Raw genomic sequence first — 16,155 nt, 5'->3', positions numbered from 1 at the left:
CTGCCCAGAGCCTGTCAAAGGCAGTGCTTTGTTTCCATGCAGGCACAGAGTCAGGTTCCCAGGGCCTTGGTCTGCCACTGGGGATGTGTGGTGGTTCATTACAAAGCAGCATTTAACAGAAGCTTAGAAACAAAAAGTATAAAGAAAGGCAACAAGCGACATGACACCTCCATAGAGCAGTGCCAGCTCCCATCAGGCCAGCTCCAGCCCTACTCCTCTGGGAAAGGCTGTGAGCCAGAGCTGAGCAGCACAGAGCTTCTGCTCCCCTAGGGCACCAAGGCAGAGTCACAGCCCCAGCCACCCAACACTCACATTGAATTCCAGCTTGGGAGTTGGGTCTTGGATTTGTTTTTTGGGGGATTTGGTGCAGCTTTTTCAGTAGTGTAATTAAAATATGTTATTTGCCTTTTATCTCTTGAACTCCTACATTCATGCTATTAATCTTTACCTTTTTTCCTAAAGCCTTGTACCTAAACCCAAGGTGAGCTATTGCATAAGTTACCATCTCCCAATAATATACTGGGAGGTGGTTATTTATGTAATACAAGCAATGACAGGTGGCCACCCCTTTGTGGGCTACTGAGCCATGCACATGCCAACCCAAATTTTCTCTATGCCTTTTCATTCAATAACTTTACTCCCAGGCTTTTTTGCAGGAGGAGTGTTTGGTTCTGGAAACCATATTTTGCTGTTTCCTATTCAGGTCTTGTGGTCTGTGCTTTTTAGACATACTGGGATTTTATTCTGCACCTTTCTAAGGACACACATGCTCTCATTTGTATTTCAGCAGGGCCCTAGAAGTTTTCCACAGTGAGCTTCAGTGGAGAACTTGGCAGGTTTCCATGGAAATGCTGACTTTGGCCAAAATAACTAAATTCCCCAAAAAAGAAACATTTAGCTGCTACTTAGTTTACTATTAATCTAGCTCAGATTCTAGTGCAGGATCTAAATGTTGTATAGAAAACAAAACGTTGCACATAAAATATATCTACAGTAACACCAAAGTTGTTTGTAGCTGAAATGAAGCCTTTGATCTTTGCAGTTACCACAGACATCCTCGATTCATTTTGCATCATCGGTGCCACAAACCTCATTCTCCCCCAAAAGTCCAGGATGACTCATAATCAAAATCCGATCTTTTTTAATGTTATGCTTAGGGAGCTACTAAAACGTATCATTTTGGAACAGATCAATTTGATTTCATGTTATTCCTGCTCAAGCCTCTGTTCCCCAGCAGTTTTGAAAACTATTACCAAGCACCTTTGCTAGATAGTTTTTAAAACACAAATTCTCTCCACAGGAAAACAGAAAATTAATAAGATTTTTTTAAAAATTGAAAATATTGTCATGTGCAAACATTTAATTTACATTATTTCCTTGTTTGTGAAAATATTTCAAGCCCTCACTGCCATTTCCTAAATTTAGAAGGTTCTTTTGGAAAACTGGGGGAAGTCCAAAAAATTGAAAAATAAGTGGGACAGATAGCCACACCCAGCTTACTTTTATAAGATTTTTGGAGTGGGTTTCATCACAGACATCTGTTTTGGGGTCATCTGATCTCACCCCATCAATAAAAAATTAATGGCTGTAAATATTATCCTACAGTCTGCACTGTTAGGATTTTAGAGCTATGTACAGAATAGCATTGTTTTGCTGCCTTTTTTTTTGGTTTTGTTTTCTGGTTATGAAACACTTTTTCCATTTCATTTTTCTTTCTAAAAAAGTAGCACATAAAAAGAAACAATTAAAAAATCAGTCATGTATTCAGCACCCAAGATCTGAGAAGCATGGCATTGTTATGCACAGTCCTGGTTTTTATATAGCAACTAGTTGTTTGAGAACCAAGAATAGAAACAAAACAAAAATTAAAAATTATCTCTGCTGGGTACTCTCTGCTACTGAAATCCACCCAGAATAATTTCTTAGTTCTCACATAGTTTAGCATGTTGTTCTTCACCCTCTCACCCCTTCAGCTTTTTTTTTTTTCATCACCCAAAGTCTAAGTGTCACTGTCAACACTTAGATTTTAGGTACCTTTGAGGGCAGAATTTATTGTCCTGCTTGGCTGTAACAGCATCAGAACAGCAGCATCCTCTGACAGCAAAAACAGCCCCCAGAAGAGTGGCGGTTTGGGCGGTACATATTGTTTTAGAGAATCCTATACTGTGCCAGGAATGTGAAGGCACAACAAAAATTTAATACATTTACTAGTTTTAAAACAAAAATTGATTTCCCAGCCAAGCAATCATGCTCCATGGATTATTGCTCCTACATTCAGAAGAGTAACTGAGAACATGGAAGAGAAGAGACAGGATCAGCACAAATGTACAAGGTGGAGAGCAAACCAGTCTGGATGGTTGTGCTGTCCCTGTCACCTCAGTGCATGTTACTGACTCTGCAGAAGCTTTCAGCATTTCTCAGCTGAGAGGGGATCTTTATCATCAAAATACCTTCAGGAATGTTTTTAGTCACACAGTTTCTGTGGACTCAAGGTGCTTGTGCTGCCACCATCTTCAGTACACCAGGTTTGCAGTTTTGGGCACACAGCCTCAAGTCAGCAGGTTCCTGCAGTGCCTGGCAAACAGTTTCACATGTGCATCTCTGAGCAGAAAATGCTTAGCACTGCTTGAAAAAGCCTTCTGCACCTGAGCAATTCTTCTCAGAAGAGTCACTTCTGGAAACTGCATTAGAGCTCCCACATCACTAGAGAGAAAATGCACTGCAGTGCCAGCAGACAGAGGATGTGCACCCCCTGGCACACCCTGAGCCAACCACACACCAATATCTGCCTCAGCTGAGAGAGTTCTGAGGGAACAGACATGCTTCTTAAATACCTTAATAGTCTCAGGAAGATTGAAGTGCTGTCTTTTCTCCTTTAGTCGTCTCAACACACTATCCATGGTTTCCTCCACTGAGGGAGCTGGCTCCATGCTTGTGGCCTCCTGTGTGCCAGGCTCTTTAGAGGTGCCACTGCCTTCACAGTGCTCATTTCTTTGGGGCCCTGTGGAGGTACAGTTCTGCTCTTCTGACATTCTGAGTTTCAGCTCTGAAAGGTAAATTGCATGGCAAGTAAACAGATTAGAAGTATTTGCAAAGGAGTTTCCTCTGACACTACTAGGGAAAAAAAACCCATAATTTCCTACTCCTTGCTAAGAATTATGATCATACCACAGGCACCTGGGAAAGTAATTCTTCTTCACTTTAATGTGTAACATCTTCTTTTGCTTCCTGGAGCAATTTAAATGGTCCCTCTCCCTTCCAGAGAGGCCACCCTGCCATGCCAACCCAGCTGCTCAAGTGATCCTCACAAGGAGAAGCAGCCACTTTCTTAAATGACTTCCCTTGGCAGAATAGCACCTGAGCACCCAGCAGAAGACAGAAGCTTTCCATTCAGTAGCCTGCCTGGATGTGATAAAGCATGTGACTCTATTATCTTGACACCAAGCCAAAGCCCCTGGAGCTCCAGGGACCTGCACAGAGCAACAAGGAAATTGAATTAAAATCTGAATTAGCTCCCATAAAACCTGATTTTGTTCCAATCATATGCCTGTCTGGTGAAGAACCTTGGGCAAGGCAGGAGATTGATGTCTCCAACTGTGTTAAATGTATTGAAATCCATGCAGAAACAGTAACATCGTTTTTTAGCTGTGACAGTCTGAGGATATAGGCCAGCTTTGTGGGGAAAACCAGTAATTTTTGGTAAACCCATAGAGCTAGAAAGGATAGACAACCCTTGCAAATTTGAAGAAGGATCTACAAACATTTGAGTGCTTTCCATTTCAATTGTACTTGGCATGAACCTGGCTTCATCTAAAAGCAGTGCCATTATTCAGGATAATAAAAATCAAGGGTTGTCACAGGATTCAGGCATTTGGGGTGTGAAGGTGAGGCTGATCTACGCAACCTAGATCCTCTGGACAGGAGGTTGAGTGGTTGAGTCAGAGATACAATTTTCAGAAAATTAACCATGCAGATTGGCCATTTCTTTGCATTTGCTCTTCCTGAATTTGCAACACAGAGTTCAAGGGGAAATAATAATAGTAATCATCATCATCATCTAGTAGTCAAACAGGATGGTACTCAAGGGAGAATTTCCAGAAGAAATTTACTCAAAGATAATTTCTAATTCTTTATTTACCACAATCACATCCTCCATATCTATTTTATTAACTACATCCAGAAGAGAGATGAAAGATAACACTACAATTTATTTAGTAGTGAGAATCCATTTATAACAGGGGAAAAAAAAAAAAAAAAAGGGATTTAGAAAAATTATAAATAACCTTTGAAAAAATCAATCATTCTTGGCTACAGACTCCCCAAGGGAAAACATCCGATACACCCACAGACGTTAATGCAGTGGTATCCAGACAGTCAAGGTCAAAACCTAACCCTCAAGGCCAAATTTATTATCAAGAAAAGATCTGTTTTTATGATCAAAATAAATGAAATCCTTAGAGATGTGTATCCTCAGTCCTAAAGAAACATTTTCGCCTACATTTGTGCTATTACTAGGAAACTTGTAACTTCTGTGTTTTAGACCCTCATGAAAGTGCTCAGAACAGCATTGCCTTTTGCATGAATGTTTACAGTGATGAGGGAGATACAAGTCCTTTTTCCTCTTCCCCTTTCTAGCCTTGCTATGGAGGTTGAACTGGCTCACTTAAATCCCTGCTTTCAGGAATCAAGGCAAGTCATATCACATAATATCTTTCTTGCCATTGGAAGACTTATTGCCACACACTGTGAAAAATAAGCAGAGCAGTGAGGTTAGAAAAGTGACTTCAAAAGGTTCCAGGTACACTCCCACTTCCAAAGCCTCAGCAGCAAAGGGACACAACACTCTATTTTGTACCTTTGAGCTGCTTCCGACCTTTGGCCAGAGCATTCATCCACTTCAGAACTTCAGGATTGGAAGTCTTGTCACCATGAGAAGGCTGAATGTAAAGGAAAATGTAAAGAATGTAAAGAAAGAGAAGGAACTGACAGTTAAAGGATCAAACAGATAAAACCTTCCCCACCCCACAGTGTGCTACAAAATGTCCATAGTTCTGACTGCACTCTATCAGAGCCATGCAGGGCATCTGGCTTGATCATGGCATTCATTTGTCACGGCTTATCTCTCCCCACTGTGACACACTGCCACAAGGACCTGAGTGTTAGTCTCTGATCCCAAAAAGCACAGCAATGAATGTTTCAGCCTCTGACTAATTGGATAAATAACTTCGGTGACTTCAAAAGGATTGAATGAATACCTAATTTTAGTCAAGTTCCTAAGTGATTTCCAGGATGGTAAATGAAGCTCTCTGTCCTTTGCAGGAATAAGCTCTTACTTTAAGACAGGGATTCTCTTGGGAAACAGCATTTTCAGAATTTCAACTGACCTGCTTAATTAATCAAATGAAAAATCCTGTGCGAGAGTGATTTCAAAAGAAACCAAAAACAAAGGCTTTGTAGATCAGGGGTTATTTTGCATTTAGAAATTGCCTGCAAATTAAAGTGAATTTACACCGAATCTTCAAAACTCAGATATATAAAATTGCAAAACAGTTTCACAAAATAAAGTTCCTGAAATAATTTCTATTCTGGCATAATGTGAGGGTTGTTTAGGTATGAAATTGTCCTCCTAGGAGCATATGATGCCCACAGAGCCAAACAGTGCTCAAGGTTAAGGTTTCAGCCATTAATGGGATTAAAAGGTAATATATCCTTTGCTTAATTTTAATACAGTCAGAAAATGTCACAAACTTGCCTGTTTTGTGTTGTACACTTCCTTAGCATCAGGTACATTTTGATATTTTTATTCTGCACAATTCCCAGCACAGCACTCAGCACTGACCTCAAACAACCCCCACAAGTTTTATTTCTCTGATTTTTGCCATCAGCTTACACAGAGCCCCAGGCTTTGCAGGTTCATAGGAGCCTGCCTGAATGAAGGGATCTGCACAGCAGAACAAGTTTCCAGGCAAATGACTCCTACAAAGCAAAAAAGTAGCTTTTCACCTTTTGCACCATTTTGTTTCACAAGCCTGTCAGCCGTGTTTCACTGATTCACACTTCTCAAAGATGGATATTTTGCAACAAAGGTAATCCAAAGAAAATGCAGAGTCTCAGAACTACTACATACATTGAAAGATGCTGAAAAGCTATTCACTGAAGTTTTTCCTATTTCATTTTACCAGAAATACCCTACCTCACATTGTTTTGAGTAAGTTTAAATACACTGGGATTCTTGCCTCCCTCTTGGAGTATTTACCTTTTCAATTATTGTCTTACCAGGTATTTTTTTTCTTGCTCAAACTTTTCTTCATACTTCCTAATTTTTCTCTTGAGACTCTGAAGATGCTTGGTAAGCTGTGTTACTGTCTGCGGTTCTTTGCAGTCTTCACAGCTACACCTGGAAGAACTTCTTGGCCTGCAAAAGCCAAGAGCAGAGTTGTAGGATCTAAGAGCTGGCTATAATGGATCATGCCTTGTTTTTAAGCACACCTAACATTTTAGAATTCATGGCTATTCTGTTCTTTCGCTGGCTATAGACAGCTTACTTTTAGAAAGTAAGCATAAAATAATTGCTTTTGCTTGAAGGTACCCCTAGAGTATTCTAATGAGTTCACCATCTGTCTTTCATTCTCTCTTTTTTTTTTAATTAATCATGGTATTTCTGAATATATTTTTAAAAATTAATCTAGTAAGCAAAAGACTGATCCAGTATTTACATTTGACACCCACACCTTTATTCACAAATCTTTCAAGTATAACAGGAGACTGTGGTGACATGATTTGTAAAAGTTCAGTATTTCATTACTGGAAATAAACATTATCATTTGGAAGACAGTTTAGTTTCTGATTATTTACAGTTGCAAGTCAATAGAGCTGATTATTATCCATATGCAGCTGAATCTAAAGCTCTGTATATAAGCTTTTAAGAAAGTTGGATTTCTCTCCAAACTCACAGCTTGGTTTCTGGAAGTTGCATACATGGACTGTTCATATGCTTTATGTCACTGTCACCCCTCATCAGTGACTCAAGCTACAGCTCAATTACAGCTGAATTTTTTAGTATTATACCTAGAGAGCCCTCTCTATCTTGTGTTTACTCATCATTCTAATTACTAACATTAAAAACTGTCCTTGTTAACTATAATTACAAAGACTTCAAAAAAATATTGCACACTGTTATGACTGAGGAAACAATAGTTCCTATTTCTGGTGTTGCAAATTACCCATTTCAAAACATGCCACAATACAAACATTTGCTTTTTATGACATAGCAACAACTGAAAAAACCCATGAAGAGTAAAAGGTTGTGAATTGCAGAAAAAGTCTTAAAAATACATAAGAATTAAAATAGATTTTCTTACATCATGAAAGGTTGAGCACTTGGTGGAGAAGGGGCAGACTCTGTGTCTAGATTGAATCTCTGGCTTTGGCTAAAGATAGAGCAGCGTGGTGACAAGAGAGGATTGTCTCCATCTGTGATGTGATACAGCAGTCGGCTGGTCCCTAGGGAGTGATGCTCCTGTGGGCTGCTCTCCATGTCATTCTGCCAGTCCCTGTGGGCTGGCACAGGCTCTGGAAAGAAAGTACAAATCACTGTGGACTGAGGGTCACTCACTTAGGGTACAGCTACCCAGGTCAATAAAAATTTGTCTTTACAGAAGTATACCAAGCATAAATATTCAAAGTGAACAGCAAACAGATCAGCAAAGTGTCGCATGCAGGGTGGACACAGCACTGAGGATGAGAAAATAGAAGTACCGACACTGGCTTCACATAAACCCTTGCTGAGCTCCACAGGAGGAGGTGGATGGGTGTATTTATAAACTATGAAATAAAGATGGAGAGTTTCCCAGAGTAGAAGCATTACTTGTATTTTCATAGATCTGTTTGCTTTTAAAAGCCACTTTCCTGAAGATGATGATGACTGCCTACAATAAGTTTAATTTTGTGATTTTTCATTGGTGAAGAGAAAGGAAGGTCAAAAATATGTGTCCTGGTGGTAAAGAACCTCCAGGGCTGCTTGCAGCATCCTGCAGGATTTTGTTGGGTTTCAGTAACATACCCTTGGCTCAAAGAACACAAGATATAAAAATAACAACCACCACCAAGAACATTCAATTTATTTACTCAAGGTCATGGGCAGTGGCTGCTCCTTGGAGGAGTTATGCTTGTTGTACTGTGTTAACAATGTCTTGCACTATAAATGCAAACCTCACCACAGGTGCCTTAAAAGGTAAAATTTGTTTTATAGCGATGGTCAAGCTAGAAAAAGTAAGAATTTATGAATCTCATCACACTAGTTCTGCTTATGGGTAGCATGGAAAATAATGGCACATTACAGGGCCTACCTAGGGAACATCAGGGGTTCATCTTCCTGTACTCTACTTGAACACATTGAAGGGAATATTCAATATTCAATCTTCCCCCTCACCCTGAGTAGTTGAAATGGATGAGGATGATCTAACCTGATTTTTGCTATCAGATGATTGGGATTTAAAGCAGATTATACTTTCTAGGGAGAAACTCCACAATCTCATAAAAGTTCTTGCCCAAAATTTTTTCTGTCTTGCTTTACTAAAGCAAAATTTGTGTTCTGACCCAGGTTCACCTGCAGCAGTTTCCACAGTACATTATATTTTGCACTAGCTACATTATTTTTTTCTTTTTTTTTTTCTAAGCCCATTCAGATATACAGCTTTTTAATTAGTATCTATTATTTTGCATTTCCAGGCAGCACGTGTCAGTTCTAATCAGTATTATATTTGCCATATGTAATGCATCCTAATACATTTCACAGAATCTTTTTATTCAATGGAAGTCTAAAACTGCACTGAAAAACAACTGTAGGTGAGTTTACTCACAGAAGAACTGGCAGGTTTAGGTAAGTTCTTTTACCTTCACTTTCAATTTTCTGCTTTGCACATGGGACATCATATTCCCATGCTGAGTATTTTTTTCAGGATTTGAAATGAACCTTTGTAGTACATTTTATTTGTCCTCCTCCCAATAAATACCAAAACTGCAAATCCCTATTGCTACACTGTGACAGTGGTGCATCCTTACATCCTTCCTCTAAGTACTTCATCCTCTGTAGGTGAAATTCAGCTCTCCAAGATACCAGGGCAACACCCAAATCTGCTAAACCTTGCATGAGATTCAAATCCTCCCACAGAGAGACCCCAGGAGGGCACCTGGGAGAAGCAGGGGCAGAGCACTGAGCAGTCCTGGGGAATCATGGACACTGACAACAGGCAGTGACAATGGCTGGAATAACTGGTGTTATGCAAACAAAAGTGTTCTCTCTTTTTGGAAAGTACTCTTTCCTTACCCTGTGAGATTTTTAAAACTGAATACCTTTGGCTGGGTTTTGATCTGTTGTTGTTGCTGGGTTGTTTTTTGGGATTTTCTGAATAACAGTATTGTCAGTGAGAAGAACCTGGCTTCCCTTACTTTAATTTCACCATCTTTGTACTTCAAGAAACATGCAATCCCTGTGAAATAGGTTGACTAAGAACAATTGCACAGTTTTTCATGTTCTGTTATTCCAAGGATTAAGTATTAAGTACCAGTGGCCTCACTATGAAAGGAAAACAATGTGATAAAAAGATCAGCTAGTGATGTAGTAAAATGATCAGCTAGTCTGTGTTTGATAAGTGAAGGAAATAACTTTCCAACATCTGAACTCTGACTTCCTGTGGACCTAAAAAATGTCCTTCATGCAGGAGACAGCCTGTACCACTGATAAACCTTATAGTCACAGATATTTGTTGCTCCTCACATCTACAAGCAGACAATTTCATAGGCCCAGCCCAGTCTCAGAAATGGAAGAAATGCACACATTCAAGACTAGGCACTCCTGGAAGACACAGGACAAGGAGTGGCTGGTGCAGCTCCAGTGTAAAACCAAGCACACAAAGTTCAAGGAGGTTCTTTTATTCTGCTAGCAAACAAAAGGGAGACAAACTGCATGATTTATAATTTGGGAATATTTCCTAAAGGCCAGGGCACTTTCATTTCCTTGGCCTTCTGACAGCAAGGTCCACAAGGCTTGAATACTCCTGCAACTTTGCTATGGCCCAAGAAAGGGTTTAGTTCCAACTCTACTAGAAGTGCATTAAATTACTACCAAAAAGTCAAAAGTGGTCAGAAAATAATTCAGACTGATTAATTTCAGTGGCACAACCGAAATGTTGTGCCACTGAAATGGCAGTAGGACATCTCAGGGTGATTACAAGTTCTAACCAATTCCATTTTTATTTAATACTTAAGGCCATCATCCTGATTTCTGTTCTGTGTAGATCCTAAACAAGACACTAAATATTATCCTAAGAGCAGCTCGTGAACTGACCAAACTTCTACCTGTCTTCCTGTATCTTGTTTAATTTTAGCCTCTATTTTTGCCAAAACTGGGAATTAAAGCCACCTCTGCCCAAGTAAGTGACTTGCCCCTTAGCATCTCTTCCATCCCATCTACTCCATGCAGCTTAGCACTGACAGGAGAACACCACAGGAGCTAAAGCCGAATTCTAGTGTCTGATAATCTGCAGCATGCTTCAGCAGGTAGACTTCATATGACAAGTCCTGTGGTACAAGCCTATATTTATGCCTGTGATATTCTTCAAGTTAAACACAGAAATCTTTTGTACAGAAAAAATAATACTCAGATGTAGTGTGTTCAGTCCTAAACACACAACTGTGAATGCCTCTATCAGAATTTTTAATTTAAAAGTAATTTAGAAGACATTTCCTGTAGTTAGGTTCAGCTGCTCACTGCTGCAGGCACTTATGTGATGTAATCTCATATCCAAAAGTTACAGAAATTACACCCTACTTTTCTATAATTACCCCTTTAAAAAACTAGCTTAGGTACCCATCACAACTCTTTAGAGTCTCACTTTGGCATATTCAAAAGTAAACTGGAAGTTGCAGACTTTGCTCAGAGATAAGTTACTGTTCATCCCCTTAAAATTGGCACTCTGAAGCACCTGTCATCTCACGAGACTGTTGTATCTTCAATCTCCATACATATCATGTACACTTTTCTAAAATTTGTTGACTGGGGTGGTAATGAAAGGATTGTGTTTATTTTCCCTGATCCACTGAGGAAAAGCTCATAACTAAAGATGAAACACGTATGGAACAGCCTCTAGAAACTCTCTTCCCAGCCTGGTATAAATCCCTGGACTTGCAGCCAAGGTGGAGTCAAATAGCAAATAGGGCCATGTGACAGCTCAATGCAACAGAAGATTTCAGCAGTAATTTCAGAATTAGGACCAGCTCCGTCTGTGCAAAATGGCAAGTTACTAAAAATGCCACAAACCACAAAGCAGATGTTAACAGCCACGAGGGCACATTAAAACCCATCAAATAGATAAGTTTTAACTAAAGCACGAGTTTGGACTGCTGGAGTGGCAGAGCATGCTCTGAAACTGTGCAAGAGAAATGCTACATCATGCAACATTTCCCCATGTGGCTGCAGAGGGGAAATGGGAGTAGAGAGAGGATTGGAAGCAGCGGTCACCACCAGCATAAATAAAAAGAAAATCCAATCAAAATAGCAAAAAATAATTAAGGGGAACAATTAGGAACCATCCTAACAATGAACTCTGAAACGACCAGAGCAAAGGGAAAGGAGGGGAAAGGAGGAAAACGCCACCCTGACACAAAGGAAAGGAGTCAGTGCAGATTTTGGGTGAGCTGCAGAATGTCTTTTCCTGTGCAGCACACAAATGTCTCTGTTTCAGATCCCCATCAAGGTTAGCCCCAGTCCAGGTTCCATAGCTGTGTCCAGGAGCTATTAAGGTATTTGCCTCGCTGGACTAACACATCCTCTTTAAAAAAAAAAAAAAGAAATTAAAAAATAAAAAAGAAAATTTTAAAAAAAAAAAGGACATCTAGCATTTTTAGATTCCTGTATCATGATAATAATTTGATTTATACATGCATTGGTCCTTGATTTTTCCAGTGCCAACCTCAAACTTTGGAATTTTTAAAGTATAACACTATCATTTGTGATTTTTTTATAAATAACCTAATGTTATTTCTTGCTGAAAATGCTGAGCAAGCAGCTCCTAAAATAAGTTCTTCTTAACCCAGATTTTTTTTCTGATATGAAACAACAATTGCAAAGAGATTACTGGCCTACCTGCCTTAATTTGAACCATACATGGTGCACGACTTAGGTACTTGTGTATTCATGTCACTTGTCTGTGAGATGTATTAGTCATACTGCCTTTGACCTATTTTTCACGAGCAGTGACTCCTCTTCTATTGAGCATCACGACTCTGCCAGCCCTGTGACTACAAGCCATGAATTGACAAAAACAGTGCTGAGCCTTGGGGCTATTTATTTCTCTATTGAGGGAAGAGGGAGAGATAACACACCACAGTTTGCCCAGCTGGGTAATAATACAGGATCATGAATGATTAAAATCCACATGCTGTAAAACTCACCTTCGCTATCTCTCTGCTGATGCATTAAATTAAAATCAATAATAGGAGAAATGAAGTGATATTGCTCTGACAAAAAGAATGACAAAAATAGAATTACATGATATGGCAGGTGATCTCACACAATACAGACATAGGAAGTAAAGAGAGTAAATTTACTTGGGGGAAAATAACAGATTAAAACTAAAAATAAAAGAATTGGGATTCTTAAAACCTCTCCAAAAAGGAAAATCCCCTCTCAGAAAACCAGGGAGTTACAGCTGTTAATTTTCATTCTTTTAACAGGTATCACCCCTTTTTACGTTACACAGCATTTGCAGGAGGAAATGGTGCTTTGCATTAGCTCTGCACTGTTTCCCAGAGGGCTGCAAGCCTGATTTTAAAGTGCAAGTCACAAGGCTTTTTTATAATTGCAAATGAGAGCACATCGTGGCACGCTCGCTTACCTCCACAACTGGCCCCATCAGCTTGCACGCTGCTTTGGGCTGGAGAAGGGGCTGTGTCCTTGGGTGCCGGCAGCTGGGGAGTTTCCTCCTGGGCTGGCAGAAACGCAGAGCACAGATCAGTTTCCAGGGCTTGCAGCTTCAACAAAGAATTCTGCAGACAAAAGCAGAACATTGGGCTGGGTAGAGAACAACAGGGATCAGCAATTGCTCTTCAACTCCCGGAGCCCATCGGCAGCGCCTGCAAAGGGGTGTTCCACTGCCAGCTCCGGGAGGATGTGGGGAGAAAAAACGTGCACTATTCCATGAGTTTCTTGACTCCTGGTTATTTAAGTCCCAATTTACATGGATTATTCATGGCACGTGGGAAAGATGACTTTGTCAGCAAAAGGCGATTTATTCCAGGAAGCCAAGCTGAGATGGTGTCCCTCTTCTTGGGCTTGGAGCAATACATTAAGGAAGTATTTCATTCATTGGGCTGACATCACGATCTGATGACATTATGTCCCTCCCCATTTACCATTCATAAAAAATCAAATCTCCCTCTCCAGCCTCGGAGTGCAGTACGAAGCAGTGAACAAAGAGTTACTGACAGCACGATCACTCAAGGGATTCTTGGGAGAGAGATTTTTTAATTTGCTGTTTTAGAGATACTTCATTATGTAGACACGGCTTTTATGTGGGCTGCTGCCGGTTCTACAGGGCAGCAAATCATTTGTGATCCTCTGCAAAGGTAAAATCAACACATCATTGTCACTGGCTGCAGGCAAATCAATGACAGGGACAGTTATCTGCCATATCACTTCCAGCCTCTGTGCCATGCGTGGTCCAGCTCTGATTTGAATTTTAATGCTGCATGCAGCACTGAGCTGCACGATCTGACACAAGCATCTCGCTGTGATGGAAATGCTGTGAAAGCCCTAATCACCATCTCACTGGGCAAAATGAGTCACTCCCCACACCCCAGGCATTCAGTTCCCCCATCTCAAGGGAAACACAGCTCAAAACATAGAACAAAACCACACAAGGCTGTCCTAATAACCACACAGCTGGCACACACAGAATGTACGTATAACATTAAGTCACTCAAGTGATACATATTTATGAAGGACATTTTCTGAAGAAAATAATCTGAGCTGCAAAAAAAAAAAAAAAAATTCCTCAAATTTATACCCTGGATACTTTTCCTCACTCTGTCAAACACCTGAAACCAATTTATTGATTCATTTAAGGAAAAATTAATTGATTTATTGGCCTGATTTCCTTTGTGTGACAATACATCACCTACGTAACAAGTAATTTAATACATCTTTGCATTATTTTTGTTGTAAGACATCCCTTTTGTAAACCTAAAGATAACTTTCGGTTAAAAAAAAATCAGTTCGGTTGTCTGAGATGATTGTCTGCCTTCATCTTTTCATTCCTTTTATAAAATTCCGGGAAAATTATGGAAACCTTCTCACCCTTAAAAGCTTTCAGGGGGCAGTGCATTTTCTTGTCAAGGGAAGGGTGCTAACTTGCATCATACATATGGCACTGTTTTGGGAAGTCCTCATTTCCCATTTTCTGTCATCCCACACAAAGTAGCTGTAGCATTATCACAGACAAGAAGAATTTTACAGTCATTAATGTCATCTAGAAAAGATGACTGTACCAGTTACAAAAAAGTGAGGACTCTGATCCCAGCCTGGACCTTACCAGGAGAACAGCTGATTAAAACTAGGGAGAACACAGATGACAACCCATAAGAATGTGCCAATAAGGAAAATGTAAGTGAATGTCTGATAAAAGGACTTAACCTTCATGGACTGTTACTTCAAGCATTTGACAAGAAAAATCCCACTTCAAGGAAATACATCCACTCTGCATCACTATTCCTTATGACACATTGATATTTATGGGAAGTTCAGTGTAAAAGCATTCTCACAGACTACATTGTTAAACACTGTATTTCAGCAATGCTTATGCTGTTATTCACCAGCTGGTTTATATTCAGTTGCTCTAAGTGATATTTTTCACCCATCTGGGGAAGGTGGGTGGATAGCAAATTTCCAGCCACTGCCAAAACACTTTAAAAAAAGCATATAATAATAATAATAATAATAATAGAAATACCTTATCTATTTTCACGAGTGTGCCCTTGACAGGGATTTGAGATAAACACTAAATAGCTTTGATTGTCTTGATGTTACCAGGGAGATGATGATTCTGGAGTGTACCACCAAGCCCATCTTTCTCCTAAACCACAGCAGAGTGTTACAGCACTGCCACACTGCACTGCCCAGGGAAAAGTCACCACAAATGAACAGGAAATGTGGCAGGAGACACAGCCTAGAGCAAGGTCACACATCTGCTCTGGGGAAGAACCAGCCTGTGCACACACTGCTCACAGCTCTGCCACAGCCACACCTGTCCCCAGGGCCTGCCTGGGCCGCCTCTGCTCATGGCTGCCCACAGGGAGTTGCTGAACATGTGAGAAGCCAGTGCAAACAGCTGAAACACACAGAGGGAAAAGTCAGGCCATGGTGGGCATCATCATCAATTTGAGAATGCCCCTGCATGGAAACCCAGTATAACTGCAGTAATTTAAGCTATGGTGTCCTATATTAGCTAAGATCCCAGTTCAAATACTTCAGATTTGGTGCTCATTCCAGGTTCATTATGGTGCCTGACATGAGTTTTTCTGATGCAGTAATTCCTGATCCATGCTAATGCAAATGAAAGGACATATTACTATCTCAAATGGATCCATAAATTGCCTTGGAAAAATAACCATATCGTTTTCTCTTAAGAAGAGAATTCCAAAAGTTTGAAAAAGAAGCAATTATTGTCTTGGACAAAGGTTTCTTATCTCTTCTTATGTCCTCTTAAAGCAACTGACAATTCAAAGATCTTAGTCTAAGTCAATTCCATGAGAGAAAAAGCATTGTACATTATTATAAATAATGGTAAAATTAAGATATTTATAGGAAGTCAGAGAAAAACAGGAAGAGAAACAGCATAGTCCTTCTCAGCCATTTGTTATTTTTGACATTACTTTAGGAAAACACAGTCACTGAAGTGCCATAGACTTGTCTGCTGGTGAAAGCACAGTACAAAAGGACTGCCTCTCCCAGAGGAAGCTCAGCCTGTAGTAGAGACACCTTCTCTACAAACAGCTGAGCCTGGACCCACTGATCATCACTCCTTCCAAACAGTGAGTATTGAAAATGAAGAGGGGAGGCTTTAGGACAAGGAATTACTGAGATAACAGATAATCTCT

At 40.0% G+C, this 16,155-nt stretch overlaps 1 protein-coding gene across 5 annotated transcripts in view; it reads right to left on the bottom strand.

Moving 5' to 3' along the window:
* The window catches only part of FAM13C (family with sequence similarity 13 member C), a 106,364-nt gene that overhangs the window by 9,854 nt on the left and 80,355 nt on the right, over positions 1–16,155 (bottom strand). For 3 of the 5 annotated variants that reach the window (XM_041404830.1, XM_041404832.1, XM_041404834.1), the window contains 6 exons: positions 12,897–13,047; positions 12,454–12,519; positions 7,362–7,572; positions 6,277–6,415; positions 4,856–4,937; positions 2,835–3,046 (listed from right to left, as the gene is read on the bottom strand). In XM_041404830.1, the coding sequence (XP_041260764.1) occupies positions 2,835–3,046; positions 4,856–4,937; positions 6,277–6,415; positions 7,362–7,572; positions 12,454–12,519; positions 12,897–13,047 (861 nt within the window). The remainder of the gene's footprint in view (positions 1–2,834; positions 3,047–4,855; positions 4,938–6,276; positions 6,416–7,361; positions 7,573–12,453; positions 12,520–12,896; positions 13,048–16,155) is intronic. The other 2 variants (XM_041404833.1, XM_041404831.1) reach the window with 1 other exon arrangement.

Source organism: Onychostruthus taczanowskii, unplaced genomic scaffold (assembly GCF_017590055.1).
Source record: "Onychostruthus taczanowskii isolate IOZ18803 unplaced genomic scaffold, ASM1759005v1 scaffold22, whole genome shotgun sequence".
NCBI classification, from domain to species: domain Eukaryota; kingdom Metazoa; phylum Chordata; class Aves; order Passeriformes; family Passeridae; genus Onychostruthus; species Onychostruthus taczanowskii.
This window is presented reverse-complemented; position numbering and strand designations above follow the sequence as displayed.